Source organism: Mustela lutreola, chromosome 8 (genome assembly GCF_030435805.1).
Source record: "Mustela lutreola isolate mMusLut2 chromosome 8, mMusLut2.pri, whole genome shotgun sequence".
NCBI lineage: Eukaryota > Metazoa > Chordata > Mammalia > Carnivora > Mustelidae > Mustela > Mustela lutreola.
In genome coordinates, this window is record NC_081297.1 from 2,280,622 (window position 1) to 2,303,336 (window position 22,715).

Consider the following 22,715-nt stretch of genomic DNA (forward strand, 5'->3'; position numbering starts at 1 on the left):
TTAGTCTGGAGGCGCCGCAGACACCGGTCCAGCCAGAGGCCGCAGGGGCTGAGTCTGCACAGGCTGCCGCGGGTCTGAGGCGTTGCAGTCTGCAGGGTGCAAATCCATCCTCCAAATCCACGAGAACATTCTCATCTGCTGCTGGTATTCCCAGACTCATCGCTGGCGTGCTTATCAGTGTGAGAGCTTGGAAGACGGCTGTGAAGATGCAGGAAGGGGTCATATGCTTTCCAGGGTTGTTCAGGTCAATACTGTATTTTTAGGACAGAATCAAAGTGGGTGGACACGAATGGCCATTGCTGGTGTCCATGTAGGGAGCACGGCCGTGTCTGGAGAGCGATGCGGGGCCGCTGTGATGCTGGCGGGCAGGAGGCCTGCAGATGGGAGAGAGAGGCCTCGGGACAGAAGACAGTATGTCTAGCACCACATAACCTTTTAACCTTTTAACTTCCAAACCGTCTTCCGAAGGTGTGTGCATCCCAGAGGGAACCCTGTGATGCACTTGGCTGCTTCCTGTAATCACATCTGCAGCGTCTGTCGTGTGTGTCCTGCGGGATGCGGTAGTGATGGTGCTCGTGGTGGCGGGAGCTCGTGGTGGCTCGGAGTCCCTCTGGATGCCTGCTTCCACAGGGCACAGACGTTCTCATCTCCTGTCAGCGGTCTGGGACCCAGTCGGCAGACCCAAAGGTGGGGCTTTTGGGATGCTTCAGACTTCCTGGCTTTGTGATTTTGGTCTAATCTCTTGAACTTCCCTGACACACAATGAAAGGAGTTGGCATAGAACATGCGAGGCATGTAGCACGTGCTCATAAGCTATGACATCATCACACTCTTTCTCATGGCATGTTGGGGAAGGTAGAGGGGAGAATTGCAAGTACACCGTGGCAGCCAGGAGAATGGCCGTAAGAACTGAATTTCCCAGGTTATTTAAAAGACACACCATGAAAGTGGCATTTGCCTTAAGGATGCTGGTGAGTCAGGAGGAGGACGCTGGTGGCTCAGCCCCGGTGATGTGCCCTGGATCTCATCAGGGCTCTCTTCCATGGAGGTTCCCCTCAGAGCTGTGTGGGGCCCGCCCAGTCCCGCCCAGCGCCACTCAGGTTGCGGATCATCCTCGTGGGTCCGGCTTCGTAGAACGGATGGAGTCGCGCCTGGCCGGCAAGACCAAGGACCTACATAGCGCAGGCTGGTCCCTGCCAGTAAGAATGTTGGTCACCTGTCCCCATGCCTGCCTGTCCCCTACAGATGCCTGACCAGACTGTTCCACACGCCTGCGTTCTCCGCCCGGGAGACACACACCCAACCTGGGCAGGAGGCCGTTGGGGGGATTCCCAGCGATATCCGGTCACTGGGAACATGTCAGATTCTCAGAATCTGGGGAGGTTTAGAGACCCCAGCGCACCCCACGTGCATCAGAGTCTCGGGCACAGCAGGCGGCCGCAAACGGCGTTTGTGGACGTTTCCCGGCTGAGGCTCACAGAGGAGTTTGTGGGAACACAGCCCAGCGGGGCGCGCAGCTGCCAGCGGGCAGCACCTCCAAGCAGCTCAGACCAGTGTTGTGATGTCATTGTTGAAGGCTCCAGGGAGGAAGAACTATGATCTAGCTCCGTGAATATTTTTGTGGGAATAAATAAATCGAGGGAATTTAGAATTTCTGGAGTGGCAGGCATCCGAGGCAGGTGAGGCGGGTTCACAGCACTGCGCTCTGGGTTCTCCCAGACGCAGACCGGGCGGTGGGGAGTTTGGGGTCAGGGAAGCCGGGGAACCTTTCGTGCCGGGACAGCTGGGGCCATAGGTCCCCGCTGCATGGCCACTGTCTGTCTCTGTGGTGGGTGGGTGGTCAGGCGTGGTTCCGTGATGCCAGGGATCCTGCTCTCCATGAGTTCCCGAGGTGTGTGCTGCGGCTGCAGGATGGTCTAGACCCGCCTTGGGCTGTGTTCGCCCGGCCTCACGTGGTCTGCCACAGGTGTGCGCAGAGTGAGCTGCCTCATCCGGTGTCCGTGTGTGAGGGGTGAGTGCGGAGCCCTGGCACACGTGGGTGTGCAGAGCGGGGAGGCTGAGAGCTGATGAGCCGTCGTGATGGGCACCAGGCAGCAGGGGCTGTGCGGGGTGGTGTGCGGGACCTGGGGAGGTCATGGCTCCCACCCCAGGGCTCCTGCTGGCTCCTGCTGCGGGTGGACCTCCAGCAGGTCTGCAGGCCTTTGGGCTGCGTTCCCAGGGTTCCGTGTAGGAGCCCGGAGCCAGGCTTACAGCAGGGATATGCGGTTTCTCCAAGCTGACTTGGAGGACGCAGATGCACTGACCTCTGGGAGCAGATGGGCCAATAGCCCTGCGCTTCCTGCGGGAGCAGAGGTCCCTGCACCCCCCCCCCCCCCCATCTGCCATCCTTCCAAAGCAAAGACGTGTACTGTGGCGGGCTTGACACGCAGAGCTCCCCTCGGTGGCAGTGGTTTCTCTCCAAAGCGAGAGTCGTTCCTGAGTGTCCAAGCCTTCCTGGGCCCGCGAGGAACGCCCCGGGTTCTCTGGGAGGCCCTCCGCACAGAGGGCAGTGGGGTCTTCTACCCTTACTGGGCGAACAAGGGGAGGTGACATGAGGCTCCTGGAGGAGACTCGCCGACAGCCCCTCCTGGGGGGTCCCCAAGATGAAGCGCCGGGACGCCAGGCCAAGTAACCCGGGAGCAGCAGCGCGTGCTGCCTGGTGTGCCCGCGGGAAAGGAGGAGGAAATGCTTTGTTTGGTTTCCCTGAGCAGCACCTGCCGCTTCTTGAAAGCACCACGAAGTAGGAGCCATCTGTGTCGGGAAGCGAGCCCCAGGGTGCACATGAGGGTGTGTTTGTGCAGTTTCTAAGCCACTGGCTGTGTGTGCTGGAATTGGAAGCCGGAGGCTGCTGTGGGGGCCGGGTGCACAGAGGCGCAGGCCCGATGAGCCGGAGCGGTTCCCCTGGAGACGCGGCGGGCACAGCCGTCCCCACTCAGCCTTCGGTCCTCAGGAGGAAGCCGGTAAATGAGGTAAATTAGAGCCGGCCCCAAACGTTCTGCCAGACCTTTCCTCCAGACTGGAGGCCTCCTGGGCCGGGTCTTCGTGGTGCCAAATCTTCCGAGAGAAAATGGAGAGACAGTTCTGAGCAGCTGTCTAACGGACCACATTTCACAATTTCATATGGGATGTTGGTTCTTGTAGACTCAGCTTGATGAACACTCCAAGAAAAATGAGTCTGTTCCATGTTGTTTCTCCTTCCTTCTCTGAGACTACGTGACAGTGAAGCCGTGCCTGCGTGGCCCTTGACGGTGGACACACCTGCGGTCACCTGCCAGGACACCCCAGCCCTCTGTCTGTCCTGGGGCAGCTCCCCGAAAGCCCCTGGTAGCTCATGGGTGCCCTTCCCATGACTCTGACTCTGCCCCTTCCTTTCTGGAGGGCGTGGCTCTGGACTGAGTTTGTGACCCTCAAAAACTCCCGTGTTGAAGCCCAAATCCCCAAGGGGATGGTGTCCCCCCATGATGGGATCCGTGCCCTTTGAAAGAGCCCCAGGAGGCCCCTTGTCCCCTCCCCCGGTGAGGACACAGGACAAGACGCATTCCAAGACCCAAGATGAGGCTGTCACCAGACGGCAGACCTGCCAGCCTCTGGATCAGGGACATGTGGCCCCAGACAGTGAGGAAGACCTGCCCGCTGTCTGTAACCCCAGCAGCCGCAGAGGAAGACAGTGAGGAAAACGCTGCTTGGGAGAGGGGAGCCGTGGTCTTGGAGCAGAGCGGGCGGGAAGGAGAAGGGATTCTTCTGGGCCAGGCCGCCACCCGCGTTCGAGAAAAGATTACGTTACATCATGTAGGGTTTCTCAAAGGGCTCTTTTCTCTGCACCTCCCTTATCTCATCGGAGCCTCGCGCAGCCGGCTTCAGAGGGCTTTTCTTTGCTTCCACTGGTCATTGGAGCACCAGCGCAGCCTTCCGCGGGCTGGGGGGAAATCAGAGCCAAAAATAAACCTTCCCTCCGTGCGTCCCGCCTGTGGTGGGTTTCCTGGGATGAATCAGCATCTCCCTCATATTCACGCCGTCTCACTGCCGACCTGTTTGCCTGGTGCTGCTTCTGGGGCAGGAGTGTGTGCGCGTGTGTGCGTGTGGTGCACACGTGTGCATGGTGCGTGTTGTATGCACACATGCTTCTGGGGGTCTCTGCATGTGTGCGCACGTGTGTGTGTGTGTGTGTGTGTGTGGTGCACACGTGTGCACCGTGTGCGTTGTACGCACACGCCATGTCAGGGACAGTTTCCTGGCACTCTGTAGCAGCTGAACGCTTCTTCCTGGAGATGCTGATGTCACTGGACCTGTATGTCGGGGGATGCTGTCACTCACCCCCGCTCTGATCCAACCCCCGGGAGGGCGGGTCCTGCCCAACGCTCCACATGGGAGGTGGACACCCTGCGGCAACACCTGCCCCTAGCTTTGTTGTTCATAAATAACCAAGCTCAGCGTTATTCTGCAAAGCTGCAAACAAAGTTGCAGAAAAGTAATTCGCTCGTGCTCCTTGTAACTGCTGTCGCCTTGCCCTGTCCTTCTGCAGACTGGGGTGCAGGCTGCCGACCCATTGAAATGAAGGGGAGTGACCCTACTCTCCGTGATTCACACTGTGGCTTCGGGCGGCCCCCCCGAGCACCGCAGAGGCCGCCAGGCCCCGAGCGCGAGTGTGGTCAGCACACATGGCCTGGCACGGGGCCCGGGGCCCGGCGGAGGAGGGGGCTGTGCCTTACGGTCCGCGGTGATCTCGTAGGGCGAATGGAGCCTGGCGTCTCCGCAGGGGGACGTGCTCACGTAGAGATGGAACAGCACGTTGTCCCGCAGCCGGTAGCCGCCGTCCTTGGACCGCTCGAATATCGAGTGCTCCGAGTCCTCCCGGCGCTTGCTAGGGCCAGAGAGAGGGTCCTGGTCACCTCGTACGAACCGAGCAGAGAAGGCGCCCACTGGGCCGACGCTTTGCCTGATTTAGTGTCTTATTTCCCCCTTGTCGCCCCCCCCCCCCCCAACATGGGCTTTCTCCCCGCAGGGCCGCGTCGGGAGGAGATGGCAGTGACACAGGCAAGGAGACCCGGCCGGCCCCCGGCGCCCCGGAATGTTGCGTCTCGGGCTGCCCAGTGCGGAGCCGGCCCCTCGGTGACGCTCAGCCACCTCTCCGCATTATAAAGCTCCTCCTGGGGCTCACGGCTCGGGGTGCCCAGGAGTCAGTGCAGCTACTTTGCAAAGTGGAGAGGGCTTGGCCTCCAGCCCCTGGAGGTACCCCCTTTCCTTCTGCACCCACCGTGCCCCAGGGTGGTGTCCCTGTTCCCCCAGCCCGTGATGGGCACAGGCCCCTGCCCTCGGAAGCCCCAGCCCGAGGACAGGAGGCTGTGTCCACCGAACTCTGGCGTTCTGCTGCTCGTGCCGTCCCCCGTTCTGCCCCGTTGGTGATGGAACATGTCGGCTGGGTCCTGAGATCCCACGGCAGCCGAGCAATGTCCCCTCCAGGAAACCCCGAGACACGCCACAAGCCTGTCTGCCTCCTGCCTCTGCTCCTGGGCTCCAAGGCCAGTGGTCATTGTTGGTGGCCTGGTGCTGTGAGTTGGGTGTTTAGGAGGCGAAACCCTAACCCGTGTTTGGGAGGCCAGTCCCTAGCACCCTCGGCAGCCCCAGAGCTGACCTCCCTGTTTCTGAGCCGTTTCCTTGGCGGGACGGCGTCCTGAGCCTCCTCAAGAGAGCCTGGCTCCGGCGGCCCGGGCCTGAACCTGCGGTGCTGTCGTCCCGGGGAAACACCGCTCTGCGGTGACTTCCTGGCCGGAGGCTGCGTGTGTGCCCCCAGATTCTGTTGTGGAAGGATGCGTCAGGAGGCAGGGCCTCTGGGAGATGGTGAGGTGGGCCCCCCGAGGGATCCGCGGCTTATGACAGACCCCAGGAGCTTCCCCGTCCCGTCCCCACGGGAGGACCCAGGAGACGCCACCAGGCTAGGGCGCGTTCCTACGTGTGGGCACATGTGTGGGGGTGGCCTGTGCTCTGAGGACGCCTCTGTCTGGGCCGGGAGGTGCTGCCGGTCCCGGCGACGCACCCTGCTGTCCCGGGCCGCCCCTTACCTCAGGTGCAGCTCCAGCTGCGCGTACAGGAAGTGCAGCAGCGCTCTCCGGGCCACGATCTCCGCGTGGCAGTCGTTCACCACGAGCCCCTGGTCGTTGATGTGCTCGCCGCTGATGCACTTGGTCCCCGAGGACAGCACGATGACCTGCGCCTGCCTCACGTCCAGGCCTGCGGGGCAGAGAGGCCGTCAGACCACCTGTGTGGGTGTGAGTCCGCGCTCCCCTCTTCTGACCCTGACCCCAGCCTGCGGGCGACCTCCTGCCCCCGGAGCCTCGACGGTCACCAGTGCCCATGGCGAGAGGCGCAGTCCCTCCCCAGACATGGCAGCAGGAGCAGCGCGGCGCCCACCGGGAGGGGAGGAGGCCCGGCGGGCTGCTGGATGTCAGGCTGAGGTTCCGAAAGTGGGGGCAGAGCCCTGCGCCTGGCCGTGCCGTGACGGCCCGGATGAGCCCCGGAAATCCTGCCGCCACGGAATGAGAGTCGCATCTTCTTAGAGTAATTCGCCCGTGGAAGCCTGTGTGCAGGACGGGGATTCCCATGAGAACACGCCCCGGGCCCGCCCCTGCACCCCTGCACGTTCACCCCGGAGGCGCTGTTCAGGACTTAAGAGAAGACCTGGGACCACGGGTAGGAGCGGAGCCCACGTCTGGGTTCTCTGAGCAGGCCTGTCTCTATGTCCCCTAGCGCTTGGCTCTTTACCCGTTTGCCCCGAAGCTGGAGCACATCCCCAGGTCAGGGGAGGTCAAGGCCCAGGGCCTGCAGGATGTGTGGGTGCCTGGGTCCCAGGCTCAGCAGTCTGGACCTCAAGGCCAGGGGGCCCGAAAGCAAGCAGGCTGGGCGGCAGGAACACCCTCCTTCACCTGCCCTAGAGCACCCGGCCCCAGGTGTGTCCCTTGACAGAAGTGCGTTTCAGGGCTGGGGGTAGGGGTGTCTGGTTGGACGGACCCTTCCCCAGGCCCAGCCCAGAGGTGGGAGCTTCCCTGGCTCTGGCCTCGATTCTACCACCGCATTTCAGGAGCAGTGTCTGTGCTGCAGATTCTGTTTCCTGAAACTTAAGGCCCGTGTGTGAGCCCCACGTCACAGACAGCAGGGAGGCTTTCCAGTTTCCCTAAAGAGTGTCGGCACAGCCGGGAGCCAAGGAGCAGGTGACAGTGCTCCGTCCCACGCTGCACGGCTCCTCCCGCCTCTGCTGCCAGGGTCCGGGCAGCTGTGTCCCAGGCCCTGGGAGCCCCGGGACAGAAGTTTTCACGGGTCTGAGGGGAGAGCTAGGAAGCCTAGTTCTAGAACTCGGAAGACTTCTGTTTGCTGCTGGCCATCCTAAGTGACCCCGGAAGAGAGACTCACTGGGTGCCGAGTCATTGTGATCTTTTTCTGCTCTTTGTATGTGCAAGAGCAGAGAGTTTCGAGGTCAGACTAGTGGGGTGGCTTTCTGACTCTCTCTACCAGATTCTTAGCCATCGACGGGGGCACCTGGACATGCCCCTCCCCGCTCTGCCGGGCTCCGAGTTCCCCTTTCCTACCGCGGACCTGCTGGGACCCACCAGGAGCGGGTGGGTCCTTCACACAGTGGAGCACGATTTGTGTCACAGGATAGTGCTCCTCCTGACCGCGGTCCAGGGAGTTTTGTCAACGAAACATTCTTGGTGAAAACGGAAGATGGGCAAAACCCAAGAAGCCTTCGGAATGGGCCCCAGACTCATGACTGACCCGCAGCGTGTTCGGGGTTATCCCGGAGGACCACGGCCTTAGTCTGTTCTTTGTCCCGCGGGGGGAAGGCGATCGCAGCTGCCTCACATGCGGAGTCTGGGCCTGGAGGCAAGGACAGCGGCCCGGGATTCTGGTCCTGAGCACCCCCACCCCGATCTTCCGGGGCCCTTGTGCAGTGAACCCTCAGAGCAAGCCCGAGCGACGTTAGTGACCTGCGGCCCGAACACTGTGCGTGTAAGAGGTCTTGTGCCCTGCTCTGCGCTCCGCAGGTTCCAGCTGGACGGGAGCAGGGCGTGGGCGTGCCGGGAGGGAGTCCCCGTGGGCGTGGTCTTGCAGTGGCCGCCTTCGGGTGCTGGTGCGTGTGCAGGTGACTTAGCAGCGGGGGACTGTGCCAGGGTTGTCTACGTTTCTCCTGGGGGCTGGTCTGACGCTCCCGTCTCGGTTCCACAGAAATCGCCGCTGTAGAAACAGAAACTGCTGTCCCTTCTCCCGTTCACTAAGTCTTCTCCGGACTCTGGGCTCTGCTGTCCCCAGCACGGTCACGTGGCCCAGGAGCTGCATTCCTCGCTTACTCGTGTTTTGTGCGTCTCCCCTCCTGCGTGCCAGCCCTGGGTGTGTGACTCGTCACGTCCTTCAGGAATTTAGCATGAGTTTGGGGAGATGACTCGGACAGAAATGTGCGCAAACCAGGGTATTGTGTGATACATACCATGCAGTCTGCACGTAGTGTCACTGGGACAAGGGGAGTGGAGGGGACTGTGTGCACGGCTCCCTACAGGCTGGCCAGAGCCGGGGTTCCTGGGTTCACCGAGTTCTTGCCGGTGACGGGGAGGAAGCCAGGCTTAGAGGAGGTGGCGTGAGTCTAGCCTCAGGCTGATCTGATAGAACATTCTAGACTATGAGGTGCCATAGTCGTGCGGGCTTGGGGGCAGGTGCTGAGCTGCTCCCCCCAGTGGGGCTACGGCACCGGCTGCAGTGGCCCCGTGAGATGCGACCCAGTGGGGGATTGGGTTATGGGGTCTTGTGACGTGGCTGAAGGACAACACGAGCAGCGGTGACAGGAAACATGGCCCTACGGGCGTCTACAGAAGGAACAGAAGGCGTGATCAGAGACCTCCTCCTACAGAGCCCCCGCCCGGTTCGTTTTGTGGGAGAATTCTACCGACCTTGACGTAGCAGCCCATCTCAAGGCTGTTTATGGAGTGTTCTAGAGCGCTCGAGGACAGGGAAGCCCCAGAGGGCCTTGGTCATGAAATGCCTGTTACGGATCTGTCGCCCGACTGGGACTGCCCAGAAGGAGAGCAGGTAGCCTCGGTCACGGACGTCAAAACTCTGAATCAAATACTAACCACCAAGCTTTACTACGAGGGGGGTTTATTACGCAAATGCAGAAGTGGATTCAATTCAGTTAAGATGCAATAGAAAAATAGGATTATAATTACAGACACTGAGAAGGCATCTGACAAAACCTGACTACTTTTTATATTCTCACGTATAGAGAGAGGGTGTGCACGCCTGTGAGAGAGGTGTACACACACCCCCGCCCCTGCCCCCACGCACACGTGTTGGGAGGTGCCGAGGGGGGGCTGCTGCTCTCAGGAACACGGCCACGCGCCCTCGGTGGCTCCGTCACTCAGCACTCGCTGAGGCTGTTAGCCTGTGCAGCGGGGAAGGGAATTGGAGGTGGGGTCGTCGGGACGGGGAGGGAGCTGTGTGGCCGGAGAACGCATGTGATTGGGTGCGTGGGAATCCCTGGAGAATCCTGTCGGGGGAGAAAGTGCTAGAGCTGCCAGAGAGGCCAGAAGGCGGTCAGTGCAGGTCAGCACGCAGACATCGGCAGCGTTTCGTGTGCACCCACGGCAGCGGGTGAGAAACTCAGAAGGACAAACGGCTCCGTGTGCTGCCGCAAATAAGATGACAGGAATGAGTTTAACAAGAAACGATCAAGACGGAAACTGAATAAAACATTGACTTCCCCCGAAAGACACCAACGGCACTGGAACGCATGGATGTCACACCTTCTCGGACTGGAAGATATGACGTCCGGAACCTTCCCTACAGTGATGGAGACGGCTCATGTGATCCCAGTAGGAAGAGCACGAGGGCTTGTTTCTGACAAAGAAAACGTGGTTGAAAAGTACATATTGTTCTGTTCTTTATTTTTGAACCATGCAAGCTGAGTTCAGTGGGTGCCCAGGAAGTTCTGGGGGAGTCCAGGAGCAGGACGCAGAGCCCAGGAGATGTCAGTGGGTTACGAGGGCTCGATAGCAAATGGCCCTGGTTCTGATGCAGGCCGTCCCAGCAGGGGACGAAGCCCGGAGTCCAGAAACCGCCCGAAGTTGGACGGGAACTGACTGCAGGGTAGAGGCAGCGGCATCTCAAACCCGTGGCCGGGGACGCTGTCTTGTGACAGAGAGCCGTCTGGAGACCAGAACTGCACCATTGCTGCGCACCGTGCCCCAGGGCCGCTAACAGGTGGATCCGAGGCGATGCAGAAGCGTGGAGAGCGGCGGCTTTGTTCAGAGTCAGCCACACCTGGAGCGCGGCCTCCAGCAGCTGCTGCGTAAACGCTGGTCCGTCCAGATGGCGGACAGTTATTCCGGGATGAAGATATCGGAGCCGTCCAGCGGCCAGGAGACGTGGAGGGAGACTGGAGGCGCATCACTCAGCGAGGGACGCCGACAAGGCCCCTCGCAGCACAAAGGCAGCTGCGCGGCGTCCTGGGAAAGGCGGAACCACGGGGACAAGAAGAGGTTCCAGCGCTGGGGGGCGGCCGTGGAGAGACGCAGCACAGTGGGTCCCACGGCCGTGAAGCTGGTCCACCTGACACTGGAACCCGGGTCCGCGTCCTTCCTCGTCTGTCCGAACCCGAGGCGTGTGCGACACAAAGAGGGTTAACTGTGGGCTTGGGTTGATTAAAAAAGGTGTCAATGCGGTAGAACAAAATGTGGGGTAATCTCTGCATTCATTTGGTGAGTGGAAGAGCCTTCTGACTATAGCTAAAAGTCTCAAAGCAGTAAAATTGCTAAATTCAGATGCAGAAAGTGACTCCGGGAGTTCACTGTCTTGGAGGCTCATTGCAAGCAAGCACCCTCTCTCTGTCCCCGAGGAGACCGGCCCCGGGTCTCCATGTGCAAACACAGTCAAGACGAGTTCCGGGGTTAGCGTGAACACGTCTGCCCGGCTGGCCTCTCGTGTCGTCCTCGTCAGCCCGTGCACTTCCGCCCCTGCTTTAGGCAATCTTTGGGAATGTCATTTTGTAAATTTAACTGGGACGGAGCAATTCTGAGCCCATTTAAACCCTTTGCGTAGAAATATTCACAATGCAAGCTCTGATTACAGAATTTCTAAGACTAAAACTGTAGGTAAATGTACCAACCAGGTCCCAGAAACAAATACCAGAACCATGAGTTTATCCGAGGGTGCAGTATAGAAATGAGTTCTGACTCCGTTTTCTAGTGCTGTGCCTATTGAGTGCCACGGCCCCAATAGTAGGGTTTCCACAGCTTCCTGGGGAGATGGCGGCCCCCTTGGATGTAGGGCCGGCCCCCAGAAGTGTCCCCAGTAGGAGCCTGTCCCCGCATCCTGCGGCGCCTCCTGCGCACGCTGGGGGTGCCCAGCGCCTGCCCTTTCAGCTCTCTCCTTACTTGGGCAGAATCTGTGTTCAATTATCTGACTTTTGCTGTGAGTCAGTTTTTTCCTCTTCTCAGTTTTGGTTTCTGTCCTAAATTTCCTTTAACTCCTTTGACCTGGAGTGGACATACAAACGCCGGCTCAGGCGTGTCTCGTCCGGGAGGGACATGGCACGATGTTCCTTTTGGACACAGATTTCTCTCCCTCCAGAGCCTTGGTTTGTGGCCGTCCCCAGGACTGTCTTCTCCAAATACTGCAGGTGCGTCGGCCCGAGGAGAGGACGCAGCGTACGAGTTCCATGCGCTGCGCTGGGAGCGGCGATAAAGCCACGAGGCGGAGGCGGGCATGACGCAGCCCGCGCCAGGACCCGAGGCTTCAGGTCACGTCACCCTGTTTCTGCTACTGACCTGAGACTCTGGCCCTGGGAGCTTGTCTGCTGTCCCGTGTGGACAGTGGGGTTAGAACTAGCACCACCGAGTTGTGGGACGAAGGAGCATCGTGTGACGTGTGTAACCTCCCAGCACCGTGGCCGGCTCTGCCGGTGCCGCCCCAGGCTTCTCCCTCTGGCCCCCGTTGCCCGAGTTACGATGGGAGCCCCGTGTCCTGTTCGTGTGCGGGCAGGACTCACGCTCTCACTGAGGCCCTCCGGGAGGCGGGCTCCGGTGACGGGAGAGGGGCGCCGTCGTGGTGGTCGTGCTGATGGTTGTGAGGCCCTGGGTGTGACGCGGGGACCATGGCCTGGGGGTCAGCAGGCAGCCAGCTCTCCCGGCGTGGGCGCCTCCCCCAACCCCGCGGTCCCACAGAGCGGTGACCCTCTGCGGCGGGAACTTGAACCCTAACACCGGGGTCCGCTGGGCTGACGGGTGCGGAGCTGTGAATGCGTCCGAAGGTCCGCAGCGCCTCAAGGCCATCAGCCCCCCAGCTTCCCGTTGCTCCGTAGGAGGCCAGGCCTTGCAGGACACATTTGTCCTCCACACCCAAGGTCAGCGTCGGATTTTCTGCCCCCGCTGGCGTCCTTTGGGCAGCTGAGTGCCGGCTTACGGCCCAGCTGGGAGAGCGCAGAAGAGCCCGACACCGTGGTGGGGGTGTGGCTCACCGTCTCTGTCCGGCTCTGTGCTTCCTCGCGCACCTGCTCACCAAGGAGGGGCCTCTGGAGTCTCAGGAGGGTCAGGCCACTGTCCCTCCTTGGCTGGCTCTCCCTGGGGGCCGCGTGGTGCAACTCTGGGGTCGGTTCCTGTGGTTTCTGGCCGGGCCACGTCTACTCGGCGGTGGATCCCCCTTCCCTCTCCATGTGAGGGGGCTTCGGTGTGAAAAAGGCAGCCTTCGTGCTCCACGGGGTCAGGAGTGAGATTCACCCGGCGCTTCATGGTTTAGACCTGACCCTTCCAACCCGAGACTGGACGTCACTGCATCCTGCTCCTGCTGGGCGGGACGCCGGCCCCAGCGAGTGTCCGTGGGCCTGAACCCTCTCCCTCTCCAGGAGGCTCCTCGGCTCGCAGCACTCTCTGGGACCAGCCCTCTGAAGTCAGGTGACGGCTCCTTCTCCCCTCCCCGTGTGAGGCTCTGCCTCAGCTTCCCCAGCTTCCCCGTGCCCTCCTGAATGTAAATGGAAAGACCCACTTTCATTTTTAGGATCTAAGTCATTGGCAGTCCCTCGGGAGAAACTGGGAAAAGAGGGTCTGGGGGTCTGGGTGTGCCTCCACAATGCCCTGTGCAGATGGGCCCAGCCAGGCCCCTCGTGCGCTCGAGGGAGACGCCCTGGCTGTGGTTCAGCTGTCGGGACTCCTCAGGACCGCCACACCCGCTGTGGGGCCACGGCCGGCTCCAGACTCCGGCGGAGCATGGCGCAGACAGCGCAGAAGTGGACTTCTTCACCCCGCGTGGTCCTTTTAGGTTCAGAGCAAAAAGCTGTAAAACACAGCAGAATGCGTGTCCCATGTCATTTCTTGGAACTTTCCGATTTCCCTGTAAGACAGGCGAGCCCACTTTGTCCACAAGCATCTGCCGGCCTGGACAGAGCTCTTCTGGGCTGATGCACCAAGTTCAACTTTGGAGGCTGGTTTCTTCCCCATCCCGTCTTCAAGAGATGCGCGTTTTTGCTGGTTAAAATGCCAAATAAACCCCAGGTGTTCATGGAGTGTGGAGAGCAGCCCCTCAGCTTAAGTCAGAAAGAAGTTTGTCAAAGCCACCGCTTCACAGGCCAGCAGAGACGGGCGGGAACAGAGACAGGCCGGGAGGTCTTCCTTCTGGTCATTTACTGAATAAGCTTAGAAGTAAATAATTTTGTGGGCGAAGATCATATATCTCAGCACCACGCTCTGTGCACGTGTGCAGGGACTCTGGCCAGGGGGTTGTGGGGTCCCGCCTTCCGGCGACTCAAGGAAAGACACCTAGCCCCTTCGTCTCCTTGTCTGTATTTCTTAAAAACTGTAATTAAGATTCCTGCCTCTCCCACTTCTCAGGGTTGTAGCAATTAACTTGATTAGTATGTGCAAAAGTGCTACCCACATTATAAATTTGCATATCAGATGAAAATCATCATTATCAGTAGATCCTTCAGAGTCACTTTCCCATGGAAACATCAGGCTTTCTTAACAAAGGAGAAGACAGAGCCGTCACTTGACCTCTTGGGTACACAACGTCCAGTTTCTGGTTGAGGAGGGCGGAGTGAGCGGCACACGCTCCTCCTCCCGGGGGACCCACAGACCAGAGGGCTCCAGGGAATGTGCAGGGACTGATGAAATCCCGGCACCGTGTGCAGGAGCCGTCACGAGGGACCAACCGCGTGCAGGGTGGGCTCGGGGAAAGCGGGCGCCGAGCCAGCAGGACCGTCGGCGGGCGCCCCAGGTGACTTTTGATTAAGGGCCGTTGGCTGGTGCCCAGCCCACCTGGCTCAAGGAGGCTGGTTTGGAGGAGCCCCTCCTTCCACTGGGGGGAGAGGCAGCATGCGGGGGACCCGCCGCCACACGGGAGGGCAGAGCTGGCGTTTTCCTCACAGACGCGCACGTTCAGGACGGAAGCCACATGCAGGACGAAAGAGAGAGACCGACTATGAAGAAACCACAGTCTGAGGGCAGAGGCTCGGCGTCAGCTGGTGAGGCCGCCAGGGAGCTGTGGGGAGCGTCCCCTCCGTAAAACAAGAGGGAGGAGGCACCAGGGGAGACGGGGGTCTTGAGTGACACGGATGGCAGGAGTCCAGGAGCAGTGGCGTTTGAAGACCTCTCAGGAGTTTCCGAAGTGCCCAGGGCCACGGAGGAAACGGGCGGGGGATGCACCAGAGGAGGGAAGAGACTGAGGGTCTGCTCGGAGTACTGAGAATTGGGCAAAATGTGGGTAAAGGAAGGGATTTATCAAAGAAACGATGTGCGAAAAAGTACAGAAATAAATAGCTTCAGCGAGTCAGAGCAGGTGCGTAGCTTATGCCTACACACACACACTCCGGGGACAAAAAGCGCCTTTCCCCTCCGCAGGCAGGGCGGGGGCATCCGGCCGAGACGCCAGCCTGACGTCTCTGGTTAGAAACATGGGCCAAGAGATAATAGGAAAGTCCTCTCCAGAGGCTCAGGGAAGATGACGTCAAGCGCAGAATTGTCCCCAAGCAAAGCTACTCCAGTGGCGGGAGAGCGCCGTGGGCCGTGGCCCGTGAACGAGAGCACCCGGTCTCTAGCCTGCGCGTTTGAAGGTGTTTCCTTCCGGAGAAGGGCGTGGGCCTGTCCGCGGACACGGGGACCCATCGCCCAGCGTGTGTGCCAAAGGCGCTTCCTTCTTTTCCGTGTAAGAAAGGAAAACGGAGCCTCTGGAAAGCCACGTGAGACTCCGAAGCTCACTGTGGAAGCCTCGTAACACCTTTACATCGACCCTAAATGTGCCGCGGCTTTGAGCGGGGGGTGGCCTCGTGCTCTCAGGACGTGGAGCGGGGACAGCACAGGAGCCCCCGCTCGGCCTGCGCTCGGCAGGGGTGGCCCCCACCGCGTCCTGACGGCGCGAGGCCGTGTCACGGTTTCCGGCGTTTAGACTCAGGACAAAGGACGGAAGCCGGAGGCGTGGCGCGGGAGGGGCCGGAGGTGCGGGCTGCGGCGGGAGGAGACGCGCGGGTCGGGGTCGAGGCGGCCCGCCGGGCAGAGCCGGGTGCATGGTTGTCTCTGCTTGAGAGCGTCAAGAAAGAAGAGCGTAAGTGTGTTACCTAAAACTGTGGGCGTTACTAACACGATAACGAAAACTCAAAAAGCATATTTCGCCAGTGCAGTCCATATTCAGGACTGAAACAAGGGAAATGCAGAAGGGCTCATGAGGACCCCAAAAAAGTGGTCAGTGGCAGCTTCCCTGCCGAGCCGACGAGAGCGCGGGGTCCCTTCCGAGCTCCCCTTCTGCAGGAATTCTTACCGGCTCCTACGTGTTTGCGAGAGCCGTAAGAACTCCTCTATTCGTAAGCCCATGTCCTTGCTCTCAGGGTTCCCCCAGCGGCTCCTGGAGCGAAGCACCTGTAGGTGCCAGGTGATGCGGACGCGCTGGTGTCGCATCTGGAAACGGGAGGCGTCGGGCTCAGGGTTTCCTTCAGGATCCCCACGTTGTGGCAGAGATGGGCACGACGGAGAGCACCCTTCCCTCCGGACCGTCCTGTGCATTTGCTCAAACACGTGAACTACAAGTCAGGTCAGTGTTGCGTCCTTTGGGTGAACGGTTTCGACAAGCTGTTCTGCCAGTAATTCTGCACACATCGTCCTAAGCTTTTGTTAATCCATGTGTTTGTTAAACCGTCTCTTTCCAGCAAGTTTCAGCCGTGTACCCTCTAGTGTTTGCGGTCACTAGTTGGGAAGGTGTCACCTCGGACCGCCTCGCCTCCTACAACACACTCCGTTCACGCGGGTAGATCGCCGGCACCAAACCAGTGCATTTGCCGGTCGCTTTCCCGTGAGTCTCTGTAAAATGTTACTGTTTTCCAAGGCACGTCTGAGAGTAGCTTTCAAGACTTCCTAGAATCGAGTTTTCCAGACAAGTGGGAAGATATTGGACCATTAGCTACAGAGCTGGGCAATGCCAGGGAAAGGACTTGGCAGCTCTAAGCGACCGGGAGTAGGAAATAGAGCCCCGTGAAGGAGAGGCGCGGCTCCCTCCTCTCCTCCTCTCCTCCCTACTCCCTTCCGTCCCTCTGAGTCGCCAAGGGCTGGCTGACGTGGGTCACCGGCGGGTGCACCAGGGATTCAAACCCAGGAAGCTGATCTTGGCTAGCCCCATGTCTCACCAGTCCCTGGACTGTGTCCTGACGTGGGGGCTGGGGCAGGGGGCGCTGCCCGGCACACCCATGCCTCCGGTCAGTGGCTCGGGTTGCCGGAGAAGGCAGTGCCCGTCCAGCGGGAATGATCTTGACGGAGGTGAACTCCTGGCCCTCAGTCTAGAACGTTCCACCTTCTGCACGGTGGCAGGTGGACGGAAGGGCAGAACGCATGCCCGGATGCAGGAGGGTCACCGATGAGACGGAGCTGCCTCTGCCTCAGCACACCAACCTCATGGAGTCGTCGCTGCCGCTCACAGCATTTCTCACGTCTTTTCTGCTCATGCAGTCCGGGCAGGGGAGGCGTTGTCCCTTCCATTTTACTAAGATGCGCCCCCCGCCCCCCACCAGCCTAAGGCAACTGGTCAGTGGCCGGGCCTGACCTCGGGTTCCCACCGTGCCAACAGCAGCAGCGCACGGTGTTCTCAACCGCGAGGCGGGGAGCCTGACCCGAAAGACACCGGCCCCTCCTCCAGTGGCCCTTCGTCGTGGGTGTCGAGGCGCGTGCGCAGAGCTGGTCTGAGCACGTGTCAGCGGCGCTTTGCTGATCTGCCACGATCGTCACTGAGCTCTCTGTTTCCTACTGCTGGATTTCTCTTTCACGGCTTCGTGTGGAAGGGAGCCCCGCCTGTTGTCCACGGTCAGGCAGGCGCGGAGTCTCCCGTCCTTGCGGATGGGATCCCACAGGAAAAACAAGAGGCATTACCTGTGGTCATGACGATTCCTGCCAGGGCTTTGTGGCGGGCGTGCACGGACGCCAGGCCCACGGTCAGCTCGTGGAACTTCTGCGTGACCAGCTGGGACACGGAGTCTGCAAATTCCTGAAAGACACAAGCACCAGGCCTCGTTGACGGCTGAGCCGGCGGCGTCCTGGCCTCCCTCCTCCTCCAAGCCATGTCCCCACGTGTGGCGTCCAGAGGCCACCGTGTGCACTGTTCTAAGACCCCACGGCCCCAGGGGGACCCGTGCAGGCCTTGGTTCTGAGGGAGGAGCCCCCACCTGGCCCCGCGCCTGGGCAGCGTCTGCCTGTGGGAGGCCACCCCGCTCTTGCCCTCCCCTGCCTTGCAGAGGAGCCCGCCTGCGGCTCTCCTTCGGGGACAGTCGTGAGGTAGAACCCTGAGCAGCACGGGGGCTCACAGCCCGGACACTCGACTCCCTGTCTTCTCAGCGTGGGCAAACTGAGGTCCAGATACCCCCGGTCTCAGGTACACCTGGCCGAGCTGCTCCCCGGGCTCACCCCAGAGTCTGCCCCTCACTTTCTGCACGCGCACAGGCCCAGATGTGCTCTTTGAGGTGCCGGCACCGTGCACACGTGCTCACGGAGACCCATGCACACAGTGCAGCCAGAGATAGTGCACCTGTGCACACGTACGTGAACCCACGCAGAGACGCAGGCACACGAGTGTGGGGCACACACACGTGCACACGAGTGTGCTGCACACACACACACACGTGCACCCTGCTCAGAGATCCAGGCACCTGCGCACCACACCCGACATGCGCGCGCACACGGCCTGCGCCGATGGAATCCCAGTTGCTGAGTCCTCCCGTGGGCCCTGTGTCCCTGTAAAGCAGCTCGTCTGCCACGACAAGGGCGGCCTGGCCCAAGGACGCGGCTCCGTGGCCTCTTCCTGCCTCCCACCTAGCCCCATGGCGGACCGTCGCCCTCTGCGGGAGCAGGCGGGCCTGGTGACGGCGCCCTTCACGGGCTTTGGAGACGGATCTGCTGTGAGTCGCGTGGGCCCGTTTTCCTGATTTATAAGGTGATCCTCTTAATTTCCGTCGGACGGTGCTCTCGTGAGGATGAAGTGCGTTCGTGCCCCTTCCGTGCTCAGCCCGCTGCCCCGCGCTCCGTGGGGCTCAGCCCCGGTGCAGGCTCTCTCTCCTCGTCACCGTCGTCACCGATCGCCGTCCCCCTGGGTGCTGCAGACACGAGCTGCGTCTTCCTGTGGTTGCACACAGGGGGGGCACGGGGTTCACTTCCGGGGTGGAGTGGAGCTGCCCTTTCCCGCCGGGGGTCCGGATATTGGGCTACAGATCAGAGCAGGTCTCAGTAAGGATGCGGATTTTGTTTCTAGGAGAACCTACTTGTATGGAAACAGGCCTGTATCCCGGGGCCTAGAAACCTGCGTGGGAACAACACAGGTGTTGGCTCCGGGCTCCACGGTGCGCGGGGACTGTGCTGCCCTGGCGGCTCCCAAAGCCCGAAGTCTGGGTGCTGTATGGACGTGACGATTCAGGCCTTGCAGGTGGCGAGGGGCCCTTTGCCGGGCCTGCTGGGCGGGGGGTCTTCCCCGGCTTGGCCCCCGCAAGAGCCCAGGCTTCTGGGTGAGGAGCCTCCGTTGGGAGCTGTGCAGTCTGTCCTGGGGCTGGCTTGCAGCTGGAGGCCATCCTGTCCTTTGGGACCTGGGCACAGAGGTCCAGAGAGCTGGCATGTGTCCCGGGCACACCGTGTGTCAGTGACCACAGCGGGGTGGCTCAGAGACCCAGACTCTGCCCCTCATGGCTCTGGAGACAGCAGCTGGAGGTCAAGGTGTCCAGGGCCGCTTTCCCTCCTGCTGCTCCAGGGACGGTCCCTCCTGCCTCTCAAGCTTGTGGGGTCTTCCCGTCTCTGCCCTGTCCGCGTCTGTCTGTCTCTGTCCCGTCTGTGCCTGTCTCTGCGTCTTACAAGGGTGCCTCTCGCTGGGTTCAGGGCCACCTGCTCTCAGGTCCTCATGTCGCAAACACATGGGCTCTGGGGTGGAGCACGGGTCTGCCTTTTTGGGGCCATGTGCAGACCACTTCCTCTTGTCATCGACTCTTCCACACTCGTGCCGTGACCAGAGGGTGACAGTTTTCATGGAAGTGTGAATTTCGGTAATTTCTGTACGTCTTGGATGACCCGACTTCTTCATTTGTGTGGGAAGATTAACTGCGTCCTCAGGCTTTGCCAGGTGCCTGGACCATGACCTGAGCAGTCCTCAGTCCCCGTCCCTCCAACAGCTGCAGGTGTGGACACAGGGATGGTCGTGTTCCTGGTGCCCTTGGCTCCCCACCACCAAGGGCAGGTTTTATCAATTCCCACCTTTGGATGGCCGCTGGTGGGCAGGGGTGCTCCGAGCTTGGACCGAAGACACGCAAGCAGGGAGAGAGCTGGTGGGAACAGGGTCCCAGGGTCTGTGGGCTCTGTGGCATCTCGGTGAACGCTGCTTTTGGAGTAGGAGCCTGACTCCGATGATGTTTGTCTTTCGCTGATGTATCTCACTCAACATCATACTCGCTGGCTCTATCCGTGTCACTGCAGATCTCATTCTTTTTGACAGCTGCGTAGTACTCCACCACACACGCACACCGCCTCCTCTGTTGACAGACAGCTTTGGCTCTCCATACTTTGGACATTGTGGGCTTTGCTGCTATAAACACTGTGGCTGTGTATCTTTTGAGTTAAAGTTTTCATTTTCATTGCGTTTACTGGTTACAGGGTAGCTCTATTTTTAGCTTTCTGAGGACCCTGCTCACTGCTCAGAGCGGCCGCACCAGCTGCGTTCCCACACACAGTGCACGAGGGTCCCTTTTCTCCGCATCCTCGCCAACATCTGTTTCCTGCTTTGTTAATTTTGGCCATTCTGACTGGTGTGAGGTGGGGTCTCTTCATGGTTTTGATTTGTGTTTCCCTGATGCCGAGCGATGTTGAGCATCTTTCATGGGTCTGTTGGCCATTTGGACGTCGTCTTTGAAAAAATGTTCGTTCAGGTCCTCTGCCCATTTTTAATTGGATTCTTTGTTTTGTTTGGTTTTTTAGTTTTGTGCTGATTTGTAAAAGTTCTTTACTTAGTTTGGATATCAGCCCCTTGTTGAACATGTCATTTGCAAATACCTCCTCCCATTCAGGAGGTTGCCTTGTCATTTTTTTTTTTTTAAGAATTTATTTATTTATTTGACAGAGATAGATCACAAGTAGGCAGAGAGGCAGGCAGAGAGAGAGGAGGAAGCAGGCTCCCCGCTGAGCAGAGAGCCCAATGCGGGGCTTGATCCCAGGACCCTGGGATCATGACCTGAGCCGAAGGAGAGGCTTTAACCCACTGAGGACCCAGGCGCCCCCACCTTGTCATTTTGTTGGCGGCTTCCTTCTCCAGTGCTTTTCAAGGTGCCGGGATCGGGTTCCTACGCCTGGTGCGCTCTGAAGAGCTATCCCAACGTACCTTTGATTGTCGGTTTTCCCTCTCCATGAAGTGGTTTCGAATGTCCAGGAAGTGGCGAGATGGTCAGTGCAGGAAGCACCGCGTTGCTCTGTGGGCCTGACCAGCCTTGGGGGGGGTCCCGGAAGAGGACGTCCCCACCCGCTGGTGACACAGAAAAGTGACTTCATTTGGAAACTAGAGGCCGCAGTCCTTTACGCAGAGGTGCAGAACAGAGGCCCTGCGTGCCCACTTATCCCGCTGAGCCCCACAGAGCTGCTGCTGACGTGGTTTTAGCAGGGGGACTCGGGGCACACACGTTCCTCCGGGAGACCCATGAGAGGGGTGTCGTCTGAGTGACCTGCGCGGGTCTGGCTGTCGAAGGGCGTGGGGTGCCCCTTCTCTCTCCGGCTCTCTTCCTCCCTCACCCCTCCTCTCTTGTCCCGGGTGTCTTGGCTGGAGATCCCCAGGGCGGAGCTCCGTGGAGGCTCCGGGCCACCGAGCTGTCCACCCACCCTCAGCCCTGTGGTCTCCCTGGCCGTGAGGTCGTGGTCCCAGCGAGAGCATCATGCTCCAGTGTGAAGAATGAGAGGAATTTCCTATAAAAAGGCAAGTGCATCCTGACAGATCAGAGAAGAGCCCAGGCTGCACCGAGCTCCAGGCTGCCCGGCTGACCCGCCAGGCCTCCCTGCCCTGGGTGAACAGGCCTGTGTGTCCTGGGTGTGAGCGTGGAAGGGAGTCTGCTTGGGAAAAGGCCTGCGGAGCCTGCCCTGGCCGGAGCCACACCCCCGCCCCACGGTCCCCCCTGCCCTGGGGCTATTTTGGGGGTTCTGAGGTTGATTCAGTGGCGCCCACGATCCCAGCTGTGCTTCTGCTTCACCAGTTGTCTGCACAGGGCCTGGCACCGGATTACCTGGGGAGCTGGAGGCGAGACGGAAGCTTGGAATTCACGGAGGGACTCCCACACTTACTGTCTAATTTAACACCAGCCGTTTTTTATGTTTTAATCACTTGGACCTAATATATACGGTCGACTTCGGTTACCGCAAACCCGACTAATCAGATAGTGACATGATTCCGTTTTCTTCCGCACCTGGCACTTGGTGTGCAGTCGAAGCAGCTGAAGTGGCTTAGAGCAGCTCAAGTCACTGATTATTTCCATAAATTCAAATTCCAGAGCGCGCCCCGGGCCACAGGGAGTCCATGCAGCCCCAGGACAGGCGAGGACACATCATTTAACGTAACGAGTATTTTTTCAGCACATGGGTCAAGCTATTTTGTAACATCGCTTCCTAAATTAATGTAAGGCATTTTCCCCGGTGGCAGTGTGAGCTCACAGACCCCTCACTGTCACCCAAGAAGCCCCCGCCCTCCTGTACCCAGGCCTATTGCCGGCTGGGCGGGAGCGGTGGGCTTACAGACCCAGCCCCCGCTCTGTCCACGAGAGCATCACAGACCGAGGCCAGTGGACCTCCTGCTCCCTCTGCACAAAGTCCAGGCTCCTATAGGGGCTTCCACGGTGGGCAGGATTCTCTTCCAGACTCCGGTGGCTCCTAGAAGCTGTATTCTTTTTTGGTACATTCGGAAAAGGTAGTTTTTCTTTCTTTTATGTATATCATATATATATATACAATGCACTTATGGACAAGGGGTCAGTATTTTTATGGACTGGGGGAGTGGGAGCCACCTTGTGGACCATGTGCTGTGACACGGCCTACAACACGTGTCCTCTGGGGGACTCACTTTGAGGGTAGGAGACAAGGTCCAATGGTCTGAGTCGCAAGGCTGCCAGGGGGAGAGCAGAGGCCTCAGTTCCAGATCCAGGAGCTCCTGCAGAACCCCCGGAG

The 22,715-nt window shown here is 59.9% G+C and overlaps 1 protein-coding gene across 1 annotated transcript in view; it reads right to left on the reverse strand.

The window, feature by feature from the left end:
* Window positions 1-22,715, reverse strand: part of ADARB2 (adenosine deaminase RNA specific B2 (inactive)) — a 352,604-nt gene that overhangs the window by 32,378 nt on the left and 297,511 nt on the right. Inside the window, exons 4-6 of the mRNA XM_059183687.1 lie at window positions 17,418-17,532; window positions 6,099-6,267; window positions 4,749-4,900 (exon numbers count right to left, since the gene is read on the reverse strand). Of these exons, the coding sequence (XP_059039670.1) occupies window positions 4,749-4,900; window positions 6,099-6,267; window positions 17,418-17,532 (436 nt within the window). The remainder of the gene's footprint in view (window positions 1-4,748; window positions 4,901-6,098; window positions 6,268-17,417; window positions 17,533-22,715) is intronic.